Source organism: Odontesthes bonariensis, chromosome 15 (assembly GCF_027942865.1).
Source record: "Odontesthes bonariensis isolate fOdoBon6 chromosome 15, fOdoBon6.hap1, whole genome shotgun sequence".
In the NCBI taxonomy this organism is placed as follows: Eukaryota; Metazoa; Chordata; class Actinopteri; order Atheriniformes; family Atherinopsidae; genus Odontesthes; species Odontesthes bonariensis.
Genome location: NC_134520.1, coordinates 16,820,078 through 16,847,490, shown reverse-complemented (window position 1 = coordinate 16,847,490; position 27,413 = coordinate 16,820,078). Strand labels below are relative to the sequence as shown.

Genomic DNA, 27,413 nt, shown 5'->3' with positions numbered 1-27,413 from the left:
ATTGCTAGATAAAAAGTGTGAGCTGTCATTTAGTCGTTATTTATGTTGTAGCATCGTAACATTGAAATATGCCAGTTGTGTCACCACAATAAGTACAAAAGTTCAACCAAGAAGGTTCAGCCGCCTTTAATGGCTCAGACATCGACCCTCAAACAACACCAACCTATTCCCACGCTTTCAGCTGTGACATTTTTCCTGACACTGCAAAACAGTGTGCTTTTTCAGAAGTTTAAGATGGACATTTTTCTAAAATAGCCCATATCCCTTGTCTGCCTTTTTTAACCTGATTGTTAGAAAGGTCAGAACAAAGTATGCAAGGGTTGAAGAAGTGTATTGCTGTGATAATCTCTTTCGCAGGTCATCAACGTTGTTTGTTTAAGCCAAGTTGGTGTTGTGTGTGTCAGCACTTTTGTGGGACCAGATTAAGATCTTGCGTCGGGCTAAAGGTGAAAGCGCAGGCTTTGTGTCTTTAAAACTCGCCATTTAAAAAATTTAACTCCACTTGAACAGAATAGCACGCTACTAAACATTAGCAATACTGTAAGAAACTTATCCCAGCTACACGTGAAATATTTTATCTCATGCTGTGTGAAGCAGGCTGCCCATTTTTGGCAAGATAAGACGTATAATACGTGGAGTCAATTCTAAGCAGAAAATCTGAGAGAGTAGATCAGACGATCTCCAAAAGACATGTAGCTCAAGATGATATATTCTTTTCAACATTTTTAACAATATCAAAGTATTATTTTTGTTCTGACAACAGAGAAAGAAAAGGGGAAAAGTCTCCCAAAGCATTTTGAGCTCCCAATGAAGTTTAGTCAATGTCTCACACCTTCATTTTCAAGTAAGTATTAGGGGTTGTCCACAGTAATCAGTAGGAAATGTTACACGGTGCAGATTTCCAGCTTTATATTGTAATTACCTTGACTCTTTGTAATAGCAATTAGTCATACACTACTCCTTCAAGCAGCTGCCTAGTTGTCTGAAATGATTCCCATGAACAAAAGCTTTTTCAGGTTGATGTTTCCTCTGTTTGTAGTATAATTTGACAAATTGTAGTAAAAATGAAGAGTAAAGGTCACTAGTTGACATTGGACATGAATGTATCATTAACACAAGTGTGACGTCCTGATTTTATTATTTTAGCCTGCTCCTTATCTGAGGCTACTTTGGGCTGGACATATCACTATTCAAAGGAAACATTGAACTGGACCCAGGCCAGAGAGTGGTGCCAACCCCAAATTCACAGACATGGCGGTTCATTTGTGTGTTCATTCTGCTGCCAAACATAGTTCAAAACCTGCATTGCTGGATTGGAATCACAAAAAAATAAACTATTTGAGGATCCTCGATTATCAAATGACTGCACATGGATTGGTAATCATTCATGAGCTCCAAAAGGACCCAACTACAGTCACGGCACAGTTTTGCGTAGAGATCTATGTAAACACAGGGCCAGGGAATGACAACTGGCACGTCCCTCTTTCGTGTCTCATGTAGGAGAATCATGCCAGAGGACCATGAGGCTTTGAGAGAGACAGGTGCCAAACAAGTAAGGAGAGAGCACCTGAGAAAATATGAATAAGAATCAGAAGCGTGACATGAAATAGTTATTCAATTAAACCACCAATGGAAAGAAATCCACTGTTCAAAGTAAAACGAACAAGCAGTAAATACCAAATGTGAGAAGAAATTGAAACATAATGGTTTACAAAGTACATTTACAGTGAAAGCTTAATTGTTTACATTTTCACTCATCTTTCCACAGCTCTTTTCTGCTACCATCCTTACCTCTCCTGTGGCAGAAGGTTGCACTGCTCTGTCATCTGGTTTGTCTTTGATTATGTGGATCATGAAACAACAGAGGAAGAAAGCGTTCCAGCTTTGAGCTGAACAGGTCAAACCTTCAACTTTTTTTCTAAAACAGCCGAGCTCACCTTGTTCCATGTTTTGCTTTTTACATCAACACGTACAAATCGGAGCCTCCACAGGTCTACAAAAACAGCACTGACAGCCTACTTTAGAGACAAAATGCAGCACTAATTTGAAAAGACTGAGCTAATTTTAGCAAGATTCATGCAATGCGGGCAACGCAACTGTCAACTGTATAAAGTAGGTTCACCTGATATATCAGAACTGTCATGTGAAAGGATTGTTTCACACATGCATTTCCTCCCAGTGGGAGTTTTATATATCGAACATATCGTTTTATGGCTTTGTAAACGTGCTGGAAAGGTGGCACTGTTCATGCGACTGTAAATGTTACATAACCTTGTGGTTGGATAACTGTGTCACCTAAGAACTGTGAATAATGATTATTATTTTGGCAACAGGATTTATCTCCAATTCTTTTAACAGACAGATAATTCTTTTACTCAAAACACCTCCTTGACTCATCACGCGTGTCTGTATCTATGCATGCCACAGATTCAAATTTCTAGCTGCGCTTTTAATTATCATTCACAACACTGCATCTTGACTGTATGCCAGTTGTGTCACCACAATAACCCCAAAAGTACAACCAACAAGGTTCAGCCACACTTGATGACCATATTCCCACACTTTCAGCTGACATTTTTCCTGACACTGCAAAAAAGAGTGGAACCTTTTTCTAAAATAGCCCATACATCTTGCCTGCTTTTTTCACCCAATAGTTATAAAGGTCAGAACAGAGCACAGCGCATGAACAATGGGAAGTATGCAAGGGATGAAGAAGTGTATTGCTGTGATAATCTCTACTACAGGTCGTAAACCCTATTTCTATAAAGGAAGTTGGTGTCTTCTTTGTCAGCTCTTTCATGGGACCAGAAAAATGATCTTATGTAAGACTAAAGGAGAGAGCACAAGCTTTGTCTCTATATAACTTGTCTTTTTAAAGACTTGACTCCTCATACATTGTCCTAACATTTACAAATCAAGTGTCATCTAAGCAGCTGCTAAACATTCTAAAAACTGAAATAACTGAAGCCCAGTAATTGGCAAGAACTGGTAGTTACTAAAAACAGTGTAGGTTGAGTTGAAGAACATTTTCTGGCAGAACTGCTCATTGTTAAAGAGGTAAATTAAACCCCTGATGCACTGTTCTACCGTGCAGCCACATCTTCACAAACGTAAACTTCATGAAAGAGCCATAAGATAAAAATCTTCACAAAGGTTTGCCAACGAGCATCTACAGTATCCTGGTGGATTATGGAACTCATCTGCAAACTAATGAAGACGAAATTGAACCTTTCAGGCTGCAATCACCAAAAGTGTTTGGATGAAAGAAGGTTCCAGAATTTTGTAAAAAGAGCAAAGCCTTCCTGTAAAGCCTTTGGGGCTTACATTGCAGCCAGTAGCAGATCTGATAAAGCAGATTCAGGACCTCTGAATCCACCTTTACCAGAAACGGTTGGAATTTCCCTGAAGTTTTACACCAGTGAATCATGTCCTACAATCGCCCAGCAAATCTTTCATCACCTCTATTCAGTTTGCATCATAAACATCCAAGTATTCTATGATAGTGTTGGACAAACTTGCCGGAGAGACACTATAAAACACACTGATCCCTTGTTGCACCAAACTAAAATGCATTCATTTCAGACTGCTGTGGTATAATGTTTGATGTTTGGCACGTTTAGAGAAGGAAAGATTTTGAAACTGAATTGTCGGTAAGTAAGAAATATATTATTTTCTTATATATTATCATTTTTGCTAGATGATAGTCCTACATACTAACTATTGCAACAGTTTTTCTTAAAACAGGCAACAAGTTGCTCACTGAAGATGAAGTGGGCTGTAATTATTATCCTTGGTGGGTCTTACTTTTAACACAGTGGCAAAATCTGCAATTGCTGGCTGATGATTAGCCGACACGGCGTATGTATGAATTATCGCAGTTTTGTCTCCTGAACATTTTAGGTTGCTCTGTAGCTGAGACTACCATGGGCTGGACTTACCATCGCTCGCAGAAAACGCTGAACTGGAAAAAGGCCAGAGAGTGGTGCCAGACAAATTTCACGGACATGGTGGTGATCCGAGACCAGAGGGAAAATGACTATCTGGTCTCCTGGCTCCCAAACAGAACTGGCACCCCATATTACTGGATTGGAATCACCAAAGAACACCCAAATGATCCTTGGACATGGATTGGAAATAACAGCACATGGATCGGTAATCGTTCATGGGCCCCAAATGAGCCCAACAACAATCACAGCACAGAGTTTTGTGTAGAGATCTACGTCAACACAAACTCAAATCGGGGGCAGTGGAATGATGAGAAATGTTCCAATGAAAAATACGCAGTTTGTTATGAAGGTGTGCGAAGCTAATTGTTTTGCTTAGTCCTCTGGTTGTTTGTCCAAAGAAAAACAAGTAAAAGGGCTGTAGTTTCAAAAGTGATAGAGGATTTTTCTTTCCAGCACAATGCAAGGCGACGTCATGTGAAAGGGGAAGATGCCAGGAGGCCATAAACAGCACAGCCTGCCTCTGTGAGCCTGGATTTGAGGGTGACAGGTGCCAAACACGTGAGGAGAGAGCTCTTTACAATATCACAATCAGAACCACAATGGTAAACTGTGTAAAGCACAAGGGACAGATTTACCTTAGTGATTTGTGAGACAGTGGATTATATGTAGGGGAAATTGCTCAGCACGGTCAGATTTAAATTGTTAAAGTTGAAAGATGGAAAAAAGCCAAACTGTAGTAGATCTCATTACAAATAAATATGTCTGGCCTATTTGCTATCTTTTACCACACACTATCCTCTACATTGTTCACAAAATCAAGCTGCTCCTCTTCAGAACATTAGACCCTGCATCTGTTTCCTTTATTTCCTGAGATCTGACTGAGCATCACTTAAAAAAAAACCTGAATGAGCTTGCATATGCTTTTAAGTTGTTTTCTACAACAAAAGGACATTGTAAGATGTTACATAACTTTATTTATGTTTAACCTTCTTGCCCCAGCTGTGAAATGCCCTCCTCTGTATCAGCCTGATGATGGATACCTTATCTGTTCACAAGGAAGTGGGACATTCAACACAACATGTCAATTTAAATGCCATGGTTTCCTTGTTATTGGTTCATCAGAGGTGACCTGCGGGGCTACCGGGGAATGGAGTGGCCCCAGACCTGTTTGTGCAAGTAAATATGTGATGTGTGATGTTAAAGTTTAATCAGAGTTTAGAATAACCATTGCTTTAAACTTCAGCCAGCCATGTAATGTGCTGTCTCTCTGCATGGATTCTACTGCTAATGACATATTCTAAATTATTATTATCATAGGAAGCAATCCATCCTGTTAAAGTCTGTGTAACTGCAGAATAAAGTTTGTTGCATTTCATTTTCTCAGGCTATAAACAGGCTCTGTTGGCTGTAGCTGGGTGTGGAGCTTTATCTTCCTTCTTCTGCATCTGTTTCTGCTGTATAAAACACAGGAAAAGTGGGTGTTTCTCAATCATGCTTTGCAGAAATCGAATATGCTTTGCGTTCTCATTGCCACATATTTGATCCGTTGTTCTATTCTTTTCACTCAGGAAAGAAAATTACCCAAGAAAGGTCAGTGATGAAATTCAACATTTGTGCAAAATAACTCCACCCTTCCATACTCAGTCAGGCTTCTTGCAAATTTAAACAATTAAGAAAAAAAGAAGAAAGATATTGCTTGTCATTCATAGGCAGCCAGAAGATGCAACAAGTCCACCCAGTGATGTGAACGGATGAGCGACAAGAGGACCTCACAAATGTCTTATCATAATATCTATAAGAATCCTAATTGTATGCACATATTTCGTACACTGTTTGATAAGTAAAAAATAACCCTATCTGCCATTTGACTAAATATATTTTATTTAGCTTTATCAAGTATGCTGTATGATAAAGGCTACATTAGGTCATAGATGGAAATTATGTTTGTGTATAGAATAGAATAGAATAGACTAGACTAGAAAAATACTTTATTCATCCCCCAGTGGGGGAAATTCAAAAATGTATGTAATATTTTGTCATGAAAAAGTGCATGTAAACTTAAGCACTGGAGTTTCATCAGTGTAGATTTTATTTCTAAATAAATGTGATTAAATTGAAATAAGTTCCAAGTTATTGTGAGCGTGTCTGTGCGCGTGTTCAAATAGTATTTGATTGGTTAAGTCCCACCCTTCCTCACAGGAAGCAATGGAAGAAGTAATATTACAAAACTGGTTATTGACTCACTCCCCGAGGTGCAGATGATTCCATTTTGCTGTTGAGAAAACACAAAGATGAAAACGAGCTACTGAAGACAGAAGAAACGGTAAGACCTGTGATTTATCGGCGAAAGGGGTTGCTCATTCAAAAAATATGTGCACCTCACTCTCTGAGTGACATTTCTAAAATTTCAGATGTCGGTTGGCATAAGAAACTCTCTGCATCACTGGGTGCTGACAGCAGCACTGATTCTGTTTGCCAGAAGTAAGTGTGCACCATCCAACTCAACCTTTGTGTTATGATAAGAATGATAACAATAATAATTAGGGAATTATCACTCATCAGTTATTCGTTGTTCATAAATCAGGAAAAACATCAATGATCATTATAACTGCACTTCACAGATTTCACACGCACAAGTTTTGTTTGTTCAACATTCCGAGTACAGCTTTGTTTTATGGACTAAGTCTGTGTTTTGCAAAGTTTGGGATTCTAAAATACTGCCGATTTTATGAGATGATGACAGTTCTTAGTGTGGGAAATGGGGATTGTGATGTTTTAAAGGTCTTTGGCTCCCAGTGAGGAGTCAGGGTCAGAATATCGTAGCTCTTGCTTTGCCAGTTTCCCTTTATAAATCCATCTGTAGTACCTGCTTCAGTAAAGCATAACTCAGAGGTAATATAAAGGACCTTTAAATCAAGGAAAAGCTAATGAAGACCAATGCAAATAACAACAACAATAATGATACTGATATTAGTAATAATAATAGAAAGAAGAATAACAATCATAAATATGATTGTTATTATTATTAATATATGTCAAATCTTAGACCTAAGCAGCATTGGTGGAGCACAGGCATGGATGTACAACTACAGCAGAGGTCCAAACCAGCAATGGCACGAGGCCCGGCAGTGGTGCCAGAAGCACTTCACCGACATGGTGGCCATCCAGAGCCAGGAGGAGGCAGAATTTCTCAACAACCTGCTGCCACGCAACCCAAAATATTACTGGATAGGTGTTCACAAAGTGGCTGGAGAGTGGACCTGGGTGAGAACCAATAAGAATATTCCTACAGAGGCTCAAAACTGGGCATCAGGAGAACCAGATGACTCAGTAGACCAGGACTGTGTAGAGATTTACATCAAGAGGGAGAGAGACACTGCCAAGTGGAATAATGAAAAGTGTCAAAAGCAGAAGGGAGCCCTCTGCTACACTGGTAAAAAGACTTTACTTTTTTTTTTTGATGGAGTCATCTGACTCTTTAAATCCATCACAGCATGTAAGAACTCACTCTGTTTATCTGCAGCGTCTTGCACAAAAGACTCTTGCAGTGCTCATGCAGACTGTGTGGAAACTGTGGGGAGTCACACCTGCAAGTGCTATCCCGGTTTCATCGGTCCTCGCTGTGCAGAAGGTGAGCAATATTGTCTGTAGGACTTAGCAATGAAGAGTGAAAATGTGAGTAGTTGCTGTGGAATCAATGAGGAAACAAACCAGGACGAAGACTGATAATATACGAGTTGTGAAGTGTGAATCTGTAGATGAGCAGCATGCAATGTCTACATAGTCAGACACAAAGTTGCTCATCATTCTATCGGGAGTTTCTCTCTTTGTGTACCGTGAGTTAATACATCATTTTTTTCTGTTACTTGTGCCCACTTACCCTGATCAATTCCCAGAGAACATATTCTCATTTTCAACTTCTAATTTTGTCACACTTCCAATATTTTGTGAAATGGTTTCTTGTTTCATTTGCTTTTGCTACAGCGATCCCATGCAAACCATTGCAAAATCCCGAACAAGGTTCTCACCTCTGTATCCATCCCTATGGGTCCAGTCGTTTCAACTCTTCCTGCCATTTTAAGTGTGAACTTGGCTTTCGATTGATAGGCACACCCAACCTCCAATGCCAAGCCAGTGGAGATTGGAATCACCCTGTTCCTCTGTGTCATGGTATATGGCAACAAGATGATAAACATATGAAAACAATATTTAATTTCAGATGTAAAAGTTCCAAAGAAATATATTTATCATTGTCTCTTACAGTTGAACAGTGTCCAGCTCTGAACCACACAGACTTCAGCAGGGGTAGCATGAACTGCAGCCACCCCATCTCCACACACAGCTACAACTCCACCTGCGAGTTCAGGTGTAATGAGGGCTATAAGCTCATTGGACAGGGCCAGATACAGTGCGACCACTCCGGCCAGTGGACAGCAAGTGTGCCAATATGTACAGGTGAAGTGACTGCCGTGGCAGTAAAATATGTTTGACCAAATGTGTTTTTAAACTTCATCTGTGGCATTCTGTGCAGGCTAGTGGAACTTTTCACGGGACTTTATTTTTTTGTAACTTGAACCTTGATAATAGATTGACTGCCATAGCACTGAGTATGCAGTCACATCCTGTCTGGACCATTCAGCATATCAGTTTCGGCTTACAACCGTCATTCCTTCACCTCACACGCATTTATGTCTGCATTGGACAAACAACATTATGATTTAACAAGGGTGGGCGGTGGTGTTTTCCTTGAACATAAATGATGTCATCATAATTATTCATACCCCCACCTCGTGTTCAGACCTCACGAGTCAAAGGTGACGTGTTTCATAAGAGCATTGATCTGCATCGTGGGACCTTTGTGTGATAGATATCTGTGTCCCATCACAGTGAAAAAGTGCCCCACCATTGTCTCTCCCGTTGCGGGAAGCATGACATGTGTGGACACGGTGGAGCCTTCCTCCTTTGGCTCAGAGTGTGACTTTACCTGCCAGGAGGGCTACTACCGCAGTGGAGACAACACACTCACGTGTTTGGCCTCAGAACAATGGAGCAAACCTACACCTACATGCGCAGGTGGGTCACAAGTTAATCTTATTAGAAGTTTTCCTTTGGTTCTTTTGGATGAGTTACTGCAACATACACTTTCTGAGTGAACACAGTATCATGCTGAACAATGATGTCTGCTCATTTTTAGTGGTACAGTGTACTGGTCTACAGGCTCCACTTCATGCCTTTATTCAATGCCAGGACCCAGTAAGGCAGCATAGCTATGGCTCAACATGCACTGTGCAATGTGAGGAAGGATTTGACCAGATTGGAACAAATGTGACAACATGTTCCTCACAGGGCAACTGGAGTCATGCACTTCCTGTTTGCAAGGGTATGAGCCCACAGGACTAAGTACTAAAATATAAATCAGAATAAATGCAGCATCGCCTGCTCTGATTGACCATTTAGCTGAATTTCTTTCTGTTTATTTATTTATGTATTGATTGATTGATTTATCATTTTTTCCTAAGTAATGTGAGTGTAATTGTCCTCTCCTCATCTGTCTTTCGTCAAGCTAAGCGGTGTACTTCAATCATTTCTCCGCTTCATGGCTCCCTGTCCTGTTCTGACCCAAATGGTCCCTTAAGTTTTGGTTCGAGGTGCTCAGTAACCTGTGATGAGGGGTTTTTATTGAATGGGACAGCACGAATTGACTGCACCTCTCTGGGTGTGTGGAGCACAGACATTCCTCACTGCCTGGGTAAGGAAAATGCTAAATTTCTGCATCCTTATTTGTAAATTAAAATTGGCAAAAGAGCTTATGATTTCATCCTTATCCCACTCATTTTGTTTGTCTATTCATCTCTTTTTTTCCTCTCCAGCTCAGAGATGCGCTACTCTGAATTCTCCCCATCACGGCTCCATATTCTGCTCTGATCCTCATGGAGCGTTCAGTTTTGGTTCTCGTTGTACGGCAGACTGTGAGGACGGCTTTTTCCTGAATGGGACAGCTGACACAGAGTGCACCTCTGCAGGCACATGGAATATCGACATTCCAGTTTGCTTGGGTAAATGACAGTATAAATCCCTGTATTTTAGGTTACTGATCAGAAATCAGAACATAAGCTCTTACTTTGATAGTTTATATGACTTAACTTTAAATCTTTACCAAGAAATTCTTCTTTTTCTATTTCCATTGCAGCAAAGAGGTGCCCCACTCTCAAATCCCCCCCTGATGGTTCTTCATTTTGTTCTGGTCCACACGGAGAGTTCAGTTTTGGTTCTCGCTGCACAACAACCTGTAAGGAGGGTTTTGTCCTGAATGGGACAACTGACATTGAGTGCACTGCTGGGAGCACATGGAGCCCCAACATCCCGCAATGCCTGGGTAGAGAAACGCCTCAGTATCTTCATCCAAATCTAGTTGTCTGGAGCAACACAGAGTTTGTCATTTCAATGTTCATATATTGTTCAATACTTGAATTTTGACAGAATGAAACTTCTGCTTTTCTCTTTGCTTTTCCAGCTAAAAAATGTCCCCGTCTCACCTCGCCCTCTCATGGTTCTTTAGTCTGCTCTGATCCCTACAAAGAGTTCAGTTTTGGCTCTCGGTGCCGATCAACCTGTGAGGATGGTTTTGTCCTGAACGGGACAGCGAACACAGACTGCACCTCTCTGGGAACTTGGAGCAAAGCTGTCCCAAACTGCCTGGGTAAAAACAATTTTGCCATTGTTTTCCAGTGATCTGTACTTTTTTACCAATTTGGGTTTCTGAATGGCTTTTTCTCTCCCTCTTTCTTCCAGCTAAGAGATGTCCCACTCTTAGCTCTCCATCTCATGGGTTCTTAGTCTGCTCGGGTCCTCATGGAGAATTTAGTTATGGTGCTTATTGCACTTCAACCTGTGAGGACGGTTTTCTCCAGATTGGGGCGGCTGAAACCGAGTGCACCTCTGCAGGCTCATGGAGCAGAGAAATGCCTCAATGTCAGGGTAATAAATCAAAACATGAGAGAGCTCATTTTATTCATACCATTCTTCTATGTGTCAATACGTATAATAATCAAAGCGTGTCAGTCATTCATTTTTTAATCAATGGGCAAGTTTTGCAAGAAATGTCCTTCACTCTCATGGAAAGGGGAGCTGAACTAAACTCTGATGATTTGATGTTATCTGCAGCACGTCCATGCCCCCTACTGGACAGAGCACCACAGCGTGGAAAGATGAACTGTATCCATCTGAACTCCCCTTTCAGTTATGGCTCATACTGTGACTTTGAATGCATTGAAGGTTTCTGGCTTAAAGGAACATCAGCAGTGGCATGCAACAAATCAGGCCACTGGAGTCAGGATCTGCCCACATGCCAGCGTGAGTTCCCAGCATATCCTTTAGTTCACAAGATTTGCATCGCAATATCTGTAATTGAAGAGCTGATCCTAAGAAATCGTTACATTTTCTGTCCTTTTCAGCTGTACAGTGTGAGGACTTGCACGTTTTGTCCTTACCACTGTCTATGAATTGCTCTCATCCACTGGGGAAATTCAACTTTGGATCTCAGTGTCTTTTCACCTGTGAAGACGAATTTTCCCTGAATGGCTCTGCATTGCTGCTCTGCTCCCCCACTGGGCATTGGAGTGACAGTGTGCCCGACTGCATAGGTAAATCATTTGTGTATACTAACCATTACCATATACAAAACATATACTAACCAGTTATAAATATTAAACATTAACCAGAAGATCATTATTATGAAATTATTGTACATTTTCATTTTGTTTTTGAGATGGAAATGTAACCAATTTAGAAGTGAATTACAGTATAACAACAAGTTAGACTATTAATAAGACTCTGGCCAGAATCAGAACACACCAAATTCGCTAGGAGCCAATGTGTTGAGCAACAATAATGAATCAGGCAGAGGAATAAACGTTGAGTAGCCACTCTTGTATTTTTCACAGAGAATCAAGAAAAATGTTCAAGTTATAAAAAAACCATATATGAATGACCAAAATAAAATAGTGTGCACACTAAGATGAAATAAAATTGTCCGTTGGGGCCCTTAAAAAATAAGAAATCGTTGCAGGTGCACCTGTTTCTTTAAAAGGTTCATGGGAATGTATGTGTGTGTGAGTGTGTAAATGTGTATCTCCGTCGCAAGTCTTGGCTCGCCACCAGTCTCAACTGGAATCTCGTCCTGATCCGGATTTTCACCGTCCTCTCAAAAACCTGGCCTATAAACAAGGTCATATTTATTACACTCTACTCTCTGATGCATCGTTTAAGGTTTAAATGTCTAAAATGCAGAATATTGCATCAAACCTCACTTAAATCTTATCAAATCTTTAGTTTTAGTTGTACAACATTCAATGTTCAAGTATATCAAATATGAGGACTAAACATTCAAGAACTCACATGTTTAACTGTTCATGTGAACAGTGTTTCAATAACACTTATGGTAGGTAACCATTATCATTCAAAATATAAATCATAAACATATCAAAACCATGTGCAAATACAATAACAGTACACATTGAGTTTGTCCAGAGGTGTCAAAGAAGTGTGCTTAATTACTCCTGCAATAGCGGCCTACTAATGGAGAGAAATTGAACCAAAAATTACCCTCTGAGCTGCTTTAAAGGGATAGTTTGCCTATTTTGACATGAAGCTGTATGACATCCCATATTAGCAATATCATTTATGAACATTGACTTACCCCCCTGCGTCCTGTGAGCCGAGTTCCAGCCTCGTTTTGGCGTTGACAAAGGTAGTCCGGCTAGTTTGCTAGGGTCCCGAAAATAAAGTGTCTTGCTTCTCAAAACAATATGCGTTCAAAAGAGTAATACATTTGCATCACAAAATCGTCCCTCCAGAAAAAGTCAGACCTCACAATCGCTTGGCGCTATTTCTCTCTCCCTTCGTATCACTGCGTGCTGTGTAAACTGTGCAGACCGAAGAGCAGACCGAGCAATCCCCTGCTTCCGAGCAGTAAACACCGTAACAGGTGCGGCTATCGCTAGGTGGCTGAACGCATTGATATAAAGGGATGCAAAAATAGCGCCTCCGAGCTGAGAGGCTGAACGTGACCTGCGTAGCCCCTGATTGGCTGTTGAGGCACTTCCCACGTGGGGTCATACGAACTGTGCGGTGCATTCAAATGCAACAGGAATTTTAAACTTTACCGATGTAAAAATAAAATAAATACCATCCCTCTTCTTTTATTGGTCTCTAATATAATCTAATGTTGTGTTTTCCCACCTAGGCTACAGAAACATTATTATACTATACTACAGAAACTGGGCTATAAAAACATACAGAAACAAATGGAAACATTTTTACTGTCTTTCTCTACTATATGTTCTACCTAATGAGGGGAAAAAATTACATCTGCAGCAATATTGAAAACAACACAGAAAATACTTGAGTTGACAGGGACCTGCATATGATTGTTTGTGTGGAAGGTATGTCAATGGGGACGATGTGGCTGCTGTACGCTGGTTCCGGGGCAGCATCTGCTGTTGCAATACTTGGCTTAATTGGACTGGCTTTTTTGTTAATGAAATCGTTTAGGAAAAGAGGTGAGAACAACTCTGATGATGCTGATCTACACATATACATACGACAACATAGTTGAGTGCACTTCTAATCCAAAATTTTGATTTTTGCAGGAGAAATGATCATGTCTGATGATCTATTATGGGAAGACAGGAAGAATCCTGCATTTGAATTTTGAGATTTTTCTCTTTTCTGGAACTTTGGTTCACGTTTGCTGTTCTAATCTTAACAAGAAGCTCGGTAGTTAAACATGGTGCTTTTCAGTTTCCACCCAATTGTTATCGTATGTAAAAACCATTCATGCATGATACTTGAAGTTTGTGTGTAGCTTTAGCTTGTATTAGTGTCTATTGTGCATAAATGTGAATAATCCATTGATTTTCTTTGTCATCTTTTTTGTTTCATTCATGGCTGACTCGATCAAAGTAAAAAATCAAGCATTTATTCAGCATTCTTTCAACATTGTCCTGTGACATACAGAACAACACAGGGTGACCCTTTCTTGCAGGTGACTCCCCTCAACAGCAGCTCTATTAAGTCAAATTTGACATGCAAACAGTGTGCGGTCAGATGGAGATGAGGCAGATAATCTCTCATTTGCTAAATTGCCACAAAGTGTCAGTTTCACATATTTAGTGATCAGGCAGCTCTTGTCAAATATTGGTTAAATATTATATAAACTATTATCAGTCTCAACTCAATGTGTCACACTGGGCTCTGATTTCTGATTTACTACCACATGTTACATATTAACTTGGTTTCATATTGTGAATTTCTTGCCATTAAAGAGGTTTAAATCCATACTCTTAAATGAATTAACATTTAATAGCTGTATTTTCTGTATGTAATCTTTCTTGTCTATCTGCACTTATAGCATACCACTACACCTTCTTTATGTGTTGCAAAAGGCCCTTTGGAATATCTTCAGCAACGCATGTGCATCTGTCTTGGTGCTGCAACAGCATGAAGCCAATTAAAGCAGTTAAAAGACAGAGGGTTTGTGGCCTGTGCTTGGCATGAGGGGTGCAATAAATAACCGACTGTTGACAGGAAACCGTTTGGCTACCATCGGAATAATAATGAGGTTATTGCTGCCTGCTGTGACCGTATGATCACAGTTTGATTATTTGTCTCATCCCACTCATATGTGTGTGTGCCAAGAGCGCACACACATATGAGGGGAAAAAGCCCCCCAGGTGACTACCGTGGCTTGATTTCCTAAAATTTAAGTCTGCTTTTTCATCCCTTCAACTACAGTATCTAAAGATACAAGGAAATGCATTTTGATACAGCAGAGGATGTTGTTCCTCCCATCACATGAGCATACATACATGCGCGTGCCAGCAGATACAGACACAAAGGGACTCACAGAAACACACACACAGGTATTCTCTGCTACACACATCTAAGCTCTGGTTGGCTGTAGCGCACTACGGTGACAGACAGTTAGATTGTTCCTGACCATTGACTTGCGCTCTCTGCTCTGCAAGGTTTGATTTCATAGTGGGAAATAGGAGATGGGTCTTGGGGAGGGTTCATGGCTGGGGCAAGGAGGCACTCCGTACAGTGGGGCTTCATATCTCGGTGTCACCCTGGGCATTCTTCCCTGACACAGCTTTCAGCCCCTCCGTTGTGTGGAGGCCCCCTCCCTGGGTTTTCTCGCCCTCCCATCCCAGGACTGGTGCATTCCAGCCGGGCACAGTGCCTGGGTGGTCGCCTCTCTCCCCCCAGTCTTCTTTGAGTGGAGGAAGGAAAAGACAGAAAAATGCAGGAGGCACAATGTGAGCGTTGATGAAGGCGGTGTGGATGTGATGCTTATCTGCAGCTGACCCATACGGCTGTCATAGCCCGGCATTATACAATCTTATGATCCACCCAACGACCAGGGGAAGATGTCACACTGACCTGTCACCTAGATGGGACCGATATGAACTGAGGATGGACTTGACCTGCTTCTAACCCAAAGCAGGAATAACACAGGGTCTTACTGACAAACCAGTCTGTGCTATGAACTCAATTCACAGGTTCATTTTTTTTATTTTCATCACTCTTGAGTCATTCAAAATTAACAGCATACACACATTGTTGGAATAAATATAAATACACACCCAAACAGCTACTTACATGAACAGATGCAGTAATACTCTCATCATCTGGAGAGGTCCGGCAGAATCATGCATGCACATTTTACACACTTGTAATAGCTCGTGCTGTACAGAGGAACTGTAAAGCAACAGAGGCAGTAGTGTAATATAGTTTTTTTAAGAGGTGAATATGGTATATTGCATGGCATCACAGTGTACCCACGTCCCTTAACCATAGTTTACCATCCAATTTATTAACTACCAAAGCACTTTGGAGATAAAAGAGGTTTCCAGAGTGCATTGCAGAGTGAGGGAGGTGCACAGCTTCTCACCGAGTCCGATCTCTACCTTCAGGAGGTGAAGTATGAGTCCTGCATGGAGTAGAGGCGGTCAATAGGAGTCAGTGGAGAGGAGTCACCCAGAGAGAGGCAGTCGCTGTCAGCCACATGATACAGAGCATCCCTCTCCATGTTCCCATACAAGCCTTTAAAATCTGGGAAAACATTTTTTTAACAAAATCAGGAAAAATCATCAATGATCATCAGTGGAATCACTTCACACATTTCACACAGAAAGTTTTATTTATTCAACATTTGGAGTACAGGTGTGGTTTATGGAGTAAGTCTGTGCTTTTCAAAGTTTAAAATTCTAAAATCCTGCCAATGTTATCAGAGGATGACAGTTTTTAGCACGGGGAATGGAGGATATTACGTTTCTGAGTTCATTCCACACTGAGGAGTGAAAGTCAGAATATCTTAGGGTCTGCATTGCCAATTTCCCTTTATAAATCCTGTGTACCTGCCTTAGTAAAATAACTCATAGGTAAAATAAAGGCTATTTAAAGTGGCCAACAATAACAAAAATAATGATAACGATGATGGTAATAATTTAAAAAAAAAACTGAAGTAGAAAGATTCTGATTGTGGTAGTCATCATAATTTGCATTATCATAATATATTTAAGAAAATATATTATGTTTGGTTGTTTTGTTGTGAAGCATCAAACAGCTGCACACTAAAGGAGATACAGTGTAGAAACTAAATTGGAATGACATCACCAATCTACTTTTGCCACTTTAAAATAATCGGGTTAACCTTTCAAAGCAGTAAGAGTGCATGTTAATCGGTGGTCATTACTTATTTTGTCCTTATTTTACATTTCACAAAAAGGTTACAATAAATTGAAGAGGGAATTGCCCATCATGGCTCGACCGCCCTGAAGTCTTTTACCGTAAGGGTGCATGTGATCGCCTGGCATCTGAGGCGGGGTCAGGCCCTGTCTGAAGGGGTCTGTGTCCCAGTCTTGCTGCTCTAGTGTGGTGAGTCCCATCTGCTGCTGCTGCTGCGGCGGCGGCTCAATATGGGCATAAGGGTGCCCGAGGTGCTTTATCTCAGAAGTCAAACTACCATGGGAGGGCGCTGTGGAACACAGGATACCAGGAGATCACACTTGAAGCGGTCTGATAATGTACCTCGGTGAGCTTTGTTCTAATAGTGTCATCTTATCCATTCAGCCCTTTAGGAGCTCTATTAATTGACTCCACAAAGTCACACTTTGTGTCAAAAATGATTCCATCGATTTACATCAGAATCTCCTGCCTTTCTAGTCGTTTGACTTTGTTGCCATTTTGCTAAAACATAGAAGTATTTGAAGCACATTTTTGCACCTCTAAATTTTGAATTTTGAGACAACGTTGATCTCTTTGAAAGCATGATTTGTACACACCCAGTTCCAAAAATAAAAATGGGATACTGGGAATAATGCAAATAAAAAGATTATGCAATCATTTGCATAACTTTTATAAACCACTACAGTAAAAGAAAGTAAGAGAGACATTTTAGAACTTCCTGATGAGCTCATCCTGAATTTGATGGCAGCAGCTCATCTCAAAAAGGCAGGGACAACAAAAGGCTGGAAATCTAAGTAGTACTAAAAAGAAACAGCTGGTGAAACTAATTAGCTTAATTGGCAACAAGTCAGTGACAAGTTTGGGTAAAAAAATGGGCACCTGAGAGGCAGAATCTCTTAAAAGTAAAGTTTAAGTAATCTGCAAAACACAGTATCAATGTTTCTCAGTGTAAAATTGTGAAAATTCCATCATTCACAGTACATAATATCATCAAAAGATTCAGAGAATCTAGAGACAGATTGGTGTTTAAGGGACACGACAGATCATTTTCATTGGATGCCCGTGATCTTCGGGTCCCCAAACATGACTCTACCTGTGTGATGAGCTGAGTGTTCACACTGCTCCTGAGTCTGCTGCTGCTCCTGCTGCTGCTGTCTCCTGGCCAGTTTCTTCATCTAAACAGCACACATTGATATGCGGTTCAAGGCTATGTGTACATATCGGTTTAGTGTAAAAAATGTTAAAAAATATTTGTTCTTTCTTCTCAGTCTGTCTGCCACCCAGGCATGCGAGTGTGTTCACTCGATTGCAAAGTATTAACAGTGGAGTAAAGGGCATCTGTCAGTGTAGGAGGGAAACCACACATGAGCCCACTTTGTGAGGAAATATTGGGTTTAATCTACAGTGATCTCTCAGTGGGATGTCATCAGCTTCCTGTATGAAGAGATAACCAGGCTGATTTTCACTCTGGCTTACAAACAGTGCAGAAAGAGTGCTTTTATTAGCTGCACATGTGACTTTGTGTATATGTGCGTGTGTGTGTGTGTGTGTGTGTGTGTGTGTGTGTGTGTGTGTGGGTGTGTGTGCTTGTGTGTGTGTGTGTGTGTGTGTGTGCGTGTGTGTGTGTGTGTGTGCATGTGTGTGTGTGTGTGTGTGTGTGTGTGTGTGTGTGTGTGTGTGTGTGTGCGTGTGTGTGTGTGTGTGTGTGTATGTGTGTATGTAATGAACATTACTTTGGCTCTTTGGTTCTGGAACCAGACCTGCACAACCCGGACACTCAGACCGGTCTCTGCTGCCAAGGTCTCTCTCACCTTGGATTAAGATTCAGGAGGGCAGGAGAAAGACAGAAAGGGAGGGTTAAACAAGGAAAACTGAGAGTAGGAGAAGTCATTTGAAGGTTACGAAACCCATTCCTTATGATCAATCTCCCACAAAAAAAAGGAAAATATCGTGAGAACAGATTACTGTGGCAGCACTTTTGGATTCTTAAAGTCGGGTTGGTTTTGTGAGGAATTTAGAAATTACTAGAATATATGGCATAGATGTGAAATTCTATCACACTTCTGGTGACTTTAAATTAATTTTTTTGCGTCGAGGAATTCTTTCATCATGGATCCTGTTATAGTGACATGAACAATGGTCTTCTGTTTGTTTCCTGTTGTAATTGCTAGTTAAATGTTTGCCATAGTCATTAAAGGGAAAAAAAATATGAATTAAGCTATTATCTTTTCAAAATAAAAAAAGGAAGTTTTTCAGGGTGTTGTGTGACAATTTCCAAGGCATGTCTCTCCGTACCTTTCGGCAAGGTTTGGATGAGACCTCAAAGGATGCTTTAAAGGTGCGTCTTTGCTGAGTGGTCAGAATAGTGCGAGGTCTTTTGGGACGTTTGCTCTCTCGATCATCTGCTCTACCTCGCCTGCCTGTGGCCCTTACAGACTCGTCATCTTCCTCTTCAGCATCATCATCATCACTTTTACCTGGTGGGTACACATGATTAGAGAAACATTGATGTAAAAATGGGGGGGGGGGGTCAGAAACTTCCACCAAAGCAAAATATTCCTGGCATTAAAGGCAGGGTAGGGGATCTTTTTCTGGAACATTTTTTTACATATTGCTTTAAATACTCTTCACACCCCCATTGCAACCAATTAATTAAAAGTTTTGACACAAATATGAAAAGTTTTAGTGGCCTCTAGAACGTACAATCTAGGAAAAACAGTATCCAATCATTGTGAACGGACCGTTCACAATGATTGGATTCTGATGCCGTCTATCAAACTGCAATCTGCTCCTCCCTCCCCCTCCCCCTCCTTCCCCCTCCTTCCCCCTGTGCGCCGTGCGCGTACCCTGCTCCGTGAACGAAGCTTGGCAGGAAGCTAAACTAGAGCCAGCTTGGCTAGCACCTAGCATTATTAAACGTATAGTTAGCATAAACTAAATACTAAATACTAAATACGGCAACGATCGATGCTTGCTGTCAGAACAGCGCTCGTGCACCTTCGTGCTCGTGCGCGTTCATGTACTCTAGAGGCGTGCCTTCGGTGGGAAAGTGAAGAAAAGGGTTGGGACTTTTTACCTGTGTATTTTCAAAATGCAGCTTCGCTGGACTCAAAATCCAGGATCTCCTACCCTACCTTTAATCTGAGATGTTGAATTCATGTGGTCCTTTATGAAAGTAATTTTTTAAGGGTTTTTAAAGATCTCACCTCTTTCCTTCAGCTGATGCCAAAAACTGATTTTGGCATCAGTTTGTGTTTAACTCTACTATTTCCCAGAATCCTTTTAGCAGCCTAACGTGACAGAATGCCAGTCTATCCACTTGCACTTTATTTTGAGTTTCTGGAAAAAGCAAGTTGTCCTTTTCGCCATAATCATCATATGATTTTGTCCATTCCAAAGCTAATTTGCCAAAATGACTCACATTAAATTGGGTGAAATTTTGGTCTGTGATATGGGTGTCAGTAAAATACTTTATGCTTAAGCAATGCATGACTCATGATGAATTTATACGTGAATTCATACAGCATGTATCATGAATGTCTGTCACTCACTTTTAGCAAACAATCAAGACACAAATAGATAATCAGCTAAAGAATACTATACAACATTTATCTTCATGAATCAAAATCCAATCCAATCAGATGGATCAGATGCAATATTACATAATACAGTAGATATATATGTTAGGAAAAATAAAAAAAACTTTAATATTACCGAAATGCTGCCAACTTGATTTCACATTGATTCATTAATGATGTATGTATGAATTAATGTTGGTGAAATCACCTATCAAGAATGAATTAAACGTGGTAAGACATAATGACTTAATCATTTGTTAATGGTGAGCAACAAGAGTCTATAAAGAATCCTGCGTTAATTCATCTATTCAATCACCATGAATAATTTCTGAGCTTTAAGTATATGTTTTTTTTCCTCATTATTAAGAGTCCCCAGGCTGTCTACTTCTCCGAGCTGAGGCCTTGCCAGCCTCCATCAAGGTTATACTCATGGTAATATATAGTACTAAAATTTGGGACCTCATACGACAATACTGAACAAAGCATTTAAAAACTTCAAAGCACACATAAATCAACAACAATCAGTGTGTACCTGTGTCAGAAGACGTAGGACTAGCCAGACACTGGTGGTAGGCCTCTCTAGCACATAGTAGCTGTCCCTCCCTGAGGACGCAGCGGTCTCCAGTCTGCAGGCGGCAGGAACAAACGCTGCAGGTGAAGCAGCGCAGGTGGAACACAGCGGCCCCTGCACGCATCACCAGCTCTGCAGGAGAGACGGCCTCTGCACAGCCTCCACAACGCACTGCAAACAGACTGGAGAGGACGGTAGGCACAAAGAGATAATGTGAGAATTCATAGAAAAAAGCTTTTGTTTTGTCTGGGTTCTGGCGGACCCCTCACGTCTCAGTAAAATGGGGCTTCATGAGAGAGAAAAAAACGCTTGGTAGATTTGGGTAACGTTGCTGACTCGAGCTGTCACTCAAAACCAGGGCCAGCCTGACTTCTCCCCTTTCCTCCTCCTCCTCCGACTGACCCAACCACTCAGGCACATACCCTCAGCGTGTCTGGTGTGTATCTTAGCGCCTGGCAACCAGGACTGGTGGGCTTAGTCCCAGAGACTGTTGCCGTGGCTCCGACTACCGTGTCCGAGGCCGTGCTCCTGGGGACGCAGGAGAAAGGTTCTCGGCAGGCCATGGCTCCAGGCGGAGGGGGGGAATCAGATCTCCTGGTGGGAGAGACTGAGCTACTGGTCCCAGGAATTATCCGTGGAATTATCCTTAAGTCTGCTTAACCAGAGTTGGACAAAGATAGAGCCGCCCCCCAAGCAGCAGGACCATTGTCCTCTGGCTGGCACCACCACATTTTGGGTCTGTCATGCAGGATGATGCGTCATCATTCTGGAGCTGCTGTTTGTCTCCAGATCTGACTGGGTCACCAGAGCAGTCAACACAGAACCATGAGAAAGTGACAGCTTTTTCGTCTTTACCTTAAAAATACCGCATAGAGCCCATGTTCATCACTAATTTAAGTATTTTCTTGATGTTTTTTCTCTAATCTTTAAAAATAAAATAGAGGTATGAGAGGCTATAGTAAACAATGTCAGTGATGTGAAATTTTCTGTAAGAATGCAACAATGCAGAGACAATTACAGAAATTTATAATAATTGGCCATCTATGTGATCAACTACAGATATTCTGAACCACAGTGATTGAGTTTCATCCGAAAAATCCCACACAAAATCCATATTGTCACTTTTAACTGTTCATTAACACATATTTTCTCCTTATCGTTTTAGTGACCTCTATTTGTTAACAGTAAAAGGTATCGTCCAGACTAAAAAAATAAAAATCCCACGAAAAGCAAAAAAATAATAGAAAGTCATATTTGATAATGATTTAGGCAAATGTACATTCCTTCAAATAAACCAATGAATTCTGTTTGACTCCTTTTTGAATAATTTCACATTTGAATTTTTAGCACAGTTTTTACGAACCAACAATACTCAAATGAAACATAAAACAAACACCCCTGTGGAGATATTCCTGTTAAGAGGTCCGGAGGTGCAACATCCTAAAGCCAAACATTGCTGAGACCTCTTACTGGCACTCTGTGGTCACTATGGAAACGGCAAAGCCCATTCCCAGAATCTCATGAGGGTCGGTCGGACCACTTGACCCATCACAGTCATCTACCCCACGGCCTCATTGGTATGTGCTTTAATATGGCATGCATACCGTCAGTGGTATGCGCATTGCCATGGCAACACAAGATGCATCTACCAAATATTTCAAAGGAAGTGTGGTCGAAGAAATGCCCGGAATGTTTGCGGGTCTCTGTCATACAGCAAAGTACTTTATTTGATGTCTCCATATGATGCTAATGCCACATGTCAGTGGAGGACGAACTATGGCCATTAACGGTTTGAGATCATTCATGTTTCGAGAATCCCTATTCCATTACACGCCTTGTCCTTTTCGCCTTATTAGCGAAGAGTCTCTTAAGAGTCGTTAATGCAAAGGTAAGAGTACCTCCAATACTTATGGAGCAGCTTAAGGTGTTTAATATTTCAGAGTTTCCGCTTACACGATTGGCCAAGAGTCTTAGCCTCGAAGAGCGGGAACACTCCGTCACGCTGGATTTAGACACGGCAATTAGCGACAGGATCCTTATGGAGAAATAAGTCAGCAAAATATTGCACTATTCTACACTGACGTGGTGCAGATGGAGCACTCTTGAAGTGGATGCACTGTATAATAAGATGAGTGTTGTGCAGAGTGCAGAAACGTACACACACGAGCACAGACTTTTCCTCACAGCCCCCCATCCTCATTGTTCTTGCTCTGACTTCAGAGTTGACCTATGGCAGTGAAGACAAACAGACTGCTGGTCTGGTGGACAAGCAGAGAGACAGATCCTGTTTCTGGATCAGGTTAACGTGGATCCTTTTGCTGAACACACACAAACCAGCGGAGGCTGCATATCGGATACACATCTTCGGGTCAAGTGCCCCACTAGTCACCGTGCTGATCTGACGTCCAATCTGCTGTCCGGTCCACCTGCCAACTGAACCGTTTTGCCAATCTAAATCTACTGACAGTCCGACCAGCCCAACATATCACATGGTCTAACAGGAATCTGCACACTGCTTTATAATGTGACACAACAGCCAGCTGAATGTGGCCTATTTAGTGACTGAGGCAGGTACAAAAATATTTATTTTCTTGACAGTTACTGAGGTTTCTCAAACATTTTCTGGCTTCAGAGGCCAAAAAAGTTCACATATACCACATCCCAAAATATTTATCAATCATTAACATTAATCAAGTTAGTTTCCCAGTTTTGATTAAAGTCTGGATTTGGTGTTTGCTTGGAACTGGTTGTTTGTGTGTCTGTATGCATCCTCATTAAAACATTCTACTAATGTCTGCATAGTGATGTCAAAGTTATCTTTATCTCCGTTATCCTTAGGAGCAGAAAATGTTCAAAAAGTGTAAGGTGGTTACAACCACAGTATATCAGTTTCTATCTGCATATTTCAGGCAGCAGATCCAGGTTTTCTTAAAACTGACCTAATCAAGGATGTAGAATATATTTAAATGTGCAAAATAATAACCGAGACACTAAAATAATCCAATTATGCCACACATACTCGTAGGCATCTAAAATGATAGAGGAAACAACCTTTACTCTCAAAGTTTAGTTTGTGACAACCACAGAATCTTTGGTTGAAGATTGAAAAAGGATTATTTTTCAAAATACAGATTTGGATGGGAAACATTCAAAGAAAAATCCATGATTTACTGAGAATGTCCCATAGAGGCCAATTAAAACCAACAGTAATATTGACTACCACACCACTAAATATACAAAGAGTTAAAACTCAAAGACTATCTTTGAGATGTAAGTATATATATACTGTATATACACTAATTATATGGATAGTGATAATTACTTCAATAATCACCTATACTTCTGAGTGAGTTCAAATTTAACTCATTAAGATTAAAATTCAATCGTGCTTCAAAAAGAAGTGACAAAAGATTGTGACATTAAAAAGAACGGCATATCAAAGTATGTCTTAACTCACTTATTTGCCCTTTTCTCTAAAGTTTTCAGTCTGACACTGTGCCGTATGAAGGTATAATTTCTTAAATTACACTTAAAAAATTCAGAGATTTGTGAAGTGTTTCTAAAATTGTAAATACTTTTAGAAAACATTTCACCTGTAATGATTAACAGTGACAACTACTTCATAAGGTATGTCAAGGCCCCATAATGGATGCTGTTCAAAACTTTTTTCTTCTTTCTTTTTTTGTATAATGCACCTGAAGTTTTTTAAACGAAGTTTGTGGTCTCAAGTTTATTTCAAGTTTTTATTTTTTTTACTCATTGAACCCATATTTATATGTTAGTCTTTCTTTTGTCTTTTCCTCACGAACCATGCCCGCGTATTCTGGCATCAAACTATACATTATTTATCAAACATTTTGATATGATGAGTGAACAATAAGAAAATGAAGGCTTTTGCTTCTTGTGTTGCAGCATTTGGTGCTGGAGCTTCTCAGATGAGACATCAGCACTGAAAAACACTGACTTCAGAAACTGCTGGCATTGTTGTTTTGTAACTCCACGAGGAGGCCAAACCCGGTGGTCTGGCTGGCAGTCGACCACACAAGCAAACATAAAAACAAGGCGAAATCCAGACAGACGATACAGCGTGTGGTAAGAGACAAATGTTGTCGCAGTATGGAATAATCACACCAGTTCTGCTTCAAAAGAAAGGGGGGAGCGGAACGTAATTTGGTTGGTGAGAAAAAATATTCTGGCACAGTTTTAAAACAAAAGTGAAGCCTGCGTGTGATTGGTGTGTCAGAACCCACCCAGACAAGACAGTGGGGGGAAAGAGGGGAAGGCGGTGAGGCTCAGAGGCGGAGCCTTGGCAGCAGGCCTCCTGCTAATTGGTCAAGTCAGATATCTCACGGTTGGCTGGGCGTTGTCCCATCGCAGCCCCTGTGCTGCTGTGAGAAGAGCTTTCCAGATGCCACTGCACATAACGCCAGGGCTCATGGAGCGCAGTGTCCCACAAAATAAGTTCACACCATCCTCACCATCTCCCTGGTAGGGATGCACCAGACCTTCTGACATATGGCTCTACTCTCCTAATTACTTCTCAGTCCTGCTCTTTATTCTGCGCTTTGGCCTGATGGTGTTGTTATCTCTGCTGATCACATGAGCACGATGGAATTTTTGTATTTACAAGAATGAACTGGGATATCTGTTTATCGTTTGAAATGTCAGTTTGGAAAAGAAAGCGATACGAGAGCTAAATCTGTTTAAAATCTTTCAAATTGGAGTGTCAAATTCCAACATGCATGGGGCTCCAGAGTAATAAATTTGACAAGGTACATGATGTAACAAATCTTGCTTCCTTGCCTGCTTGGCAGATTAACCATCACTAAATTGTTCAGAAATAATGTGAGCTGTTTCCTTTTAGGGTGTGTGGGTCTAATCTTGGCTCTTGTTGAGGTGAGAGCGTTTTTTTGGAGAAAGAATGCGAGGATGAGAAGGTGGGTAAATGGGGGGGTGTCAGTGATTATTTTTTTGGTTGTTTGTTGTTTTTTTTTTAAGGAGGGGGGGGGGGGGGGGGGGGGGTACCATATGTTGTGCCCAGCTTGCAGTTGCCACGCCAATGGGCCTCAGCATTTTAACACATTTTGACAATGTGTCAGTTGAGCTCTACCCCTGGTTGTGCATGAAGGTGGGACCGTGTTATTGTGCGTGTGTGCGCGTGTGTTTGTGGATGAACATCATACAATAGTTTTCTGACATTCCAGCTCCCTCGCCACCCCTTCCTCCTACAGTCACCTTGCTCCTTTAGTGCACTGTGCCAAATTTCCTGGATAACTTCCTATATGGTGTGCACCATATAGGCGCATAAAGTTTGTACACAAGAGTTGCCTGAAATGCACCTGTGTGTACAGCCTTAGCGATACATTTACTGTGCATTGCCATTTATAAAAATATATCTGTGTGTCTTTGACTCTCTCTCTCTCTCTCTCTCTCTCTCTCTGTCTGTCACACACACACAAACACACACATTCTTAGTCAAGGTCAAATGTGGACAAGGCCTCTGTTGTAAAAACTGGATTAATAATACACAAATATTTTTCATCACAGAGCCAAAACGTAGCCTACAATGAAATGAGTCAAAGAAAAAAAAACGGGCGAATGTTAAGTCGTGTATAACTGAAAGTGCGTCATGGTGCCACAAGATGTTTTCGGCAACCTGGACTTAGATGCCACTCGCTCTATAAGAAACTAGGCATTGCACTACAACGTTTAACTTGGCCAACTAAAAAGATTTTTCTTTTTTTTTTTTGACAAAGAATAAGTTGAAGAAATATCTACCTAAATATGGGTATGACTTAATATGACTTAAATTGCATTATTTCTAAACAGTGATACAGCCATGAGTTAGACATGTGCACTCACTCAGCATAGTCCCGCTTGCAGTAAAGTTTGCGGTCCCGCAGAAAGCAGGAGTTGCTGAGCGAGTCCCCGCACGCCGCGCACCGCACACACTCCTCATGCCAGAGGCCGTCATTGACTCTGAGCAGGAATCTGTCTCTGATCGGCCGGTGGCACCCGACGCACACTGCTCTCCGATCCACATCTGCATTGTGGACAAATAATGAAATTAGTAAAAAATGGCTAATTTGGCTGTGAGTGGAGCTGAGTTGGGCTTAACTTAAGTCTTTAATATCAAACTTGATCTCTTTATAATATTCACAAATATTTGCTTGCACAGTTTGTCATACTTTAAAGGGATTACCACATACTACTGCATTTTATTTCACATTTACCCTGACAATAACACTTTGATGACAGCTGAGCGAGAGGCAATGCTACAAATCAGCTTCTGCAATTAGAATTAAGTTTTTAGAAAAATAAACATTGTTTCCAAATGTTACAAAAGTGATATCAGCGCACATTTTCACTCACCTAAAGATATAGCCGGAATATTCATTGCAACCGTCTGAAAAAAAACACACAGCAAAATATTGTTTGACCAAAGTTAAAGCACCGGAAGCATTTTAGACGAGCTTTTTTTTTTCATCTTTAACTTTGTCATTTTTTTAAGCTGATGAAACGCTTACCGGGACAATGCGAGATTCCAACAACGCCACAAAAGTATTT

General features: G+C 40.9%; 2 protein-coding genes and 1 long non-coding RNA gene across 3 annotated transcripts; 2 read left to right on the top strand and 1 right to left on the bottom strand.

The window, feature by feature from the left end:
• Positions 1–5,357: 5,357 nt before the first annotated feature.
• Positions 5,358–5,705, top strand: LOC142400894 (uncharacterized). The gene is made up of 3 exons (XR_012772993.1): positions 5,358–5,421; positions 5,516–5,537; positions 5,657–5,705. It is a non-coding gene; the product is annotated as an uncharacterized LOC142400894 (long non-coding RNA).
• Positions 5,706–6,196: 491 nt separating this feature from the next.
• On the top strand, positions 6,197–13,862 carry selp (selectin P). Its single transcript, XM_075485245.1, has 17 exons — positions 6,197–6,270; positions 6,359–6,428; positions 6,994–7,380; positions 7,471–7,578; positions 7,932–8,117; positions 8,211–8,402; positions 8,835–9,020; positions 9,142–9,327; positions 9,511–9,696; positions 9,818–10,003; positions 10,138–10,323; positions 10,462–10,647; positions 10,740–10,925; positions 11,112–11,300; positions 11,402–11,590; positions 13,391–13,507; positions 13,598–13,862. Exons 2-17 carry the CDS (start codon positions 6,359–6,361, stop codon positions 13,660–13,662), a joined length of 2,805 nt encoding a protein of 934 aa, XP_075341360.1. The 5' UTR covers positions 6,197–6,270; the 3' UTR covers positions 13,663–13,862.
• Positions 13,863–15,534: 1,672 nt separating this feature from the next.
• lmx1a (LIM homeobox transcription factor 1, alpha) lies at positions 15,535–27,243 on the bottom strand. The gene is made up of 8 exons (XM_075484538.1): positions 27,219–27,243; positions 26,709–26,889; positions 20,808–21,028; positions 18,993–19,174; positions 18,431–18,508; positions 17,791–17,872; positions 16,798–16,986; positions 15,535–16,061 (listed from the first exon to the last, which is right to left on the bottom strand). Exons 1-8 carry the CDS (start codon positions 27,241–27,243, stop codon positions 15,919–15,921), a joined length of 1,101 nt encoding a protein of 366 aa, XP_075340653.1. The 3' UTR covers positions 15,535–15,918.
• Positions 27,244–27,413: the final 170 nt, after the last annotated feature.

Bases quoted from the DNA above. Each gene is read 5' to 3' on its own strand.
- lmx1a (XM_075484538.1), bottom strand. From the start codon at position 27,243: ATGAATATTCCGGCTATATCTTTAG. The intron at 19,175-20,807 runs GTACACACTGAT...TGTACCCACCAG, and splicing joins TCCTACGTCTTCTGACACAG to GTAAAAGTGATGATGATGAT. The intron at 16,062-16,797 runs GTAAAAGACTTC...ATGTTTTCCCAG, and splicing joins CGATCACATGCACCCTTACG to ATTTTAAAGGCTTGTATGGG.
- selp (XM_075485245.1), top strand. From the start codon at position 6,359: ATGTCGGTTGGCATAAGAAACTCTCTGCATCACTGGGTGCTGACAGCA. The intron at 8,403-8,834 runs GTGAAGTGACTG...GTCCCATCACAG, and splicing joins AAGTGTGCCAATATGTACAG to TGAAAAAGTGCCCCACCATT. The intron at 9,328-9,510 runs GTATGAGCCCAC...TCTTTCGTCAAG, and splicing joins TGCACTTCCTGTTTGCAAGG to CTAAGCGGTGTACTTCAATC.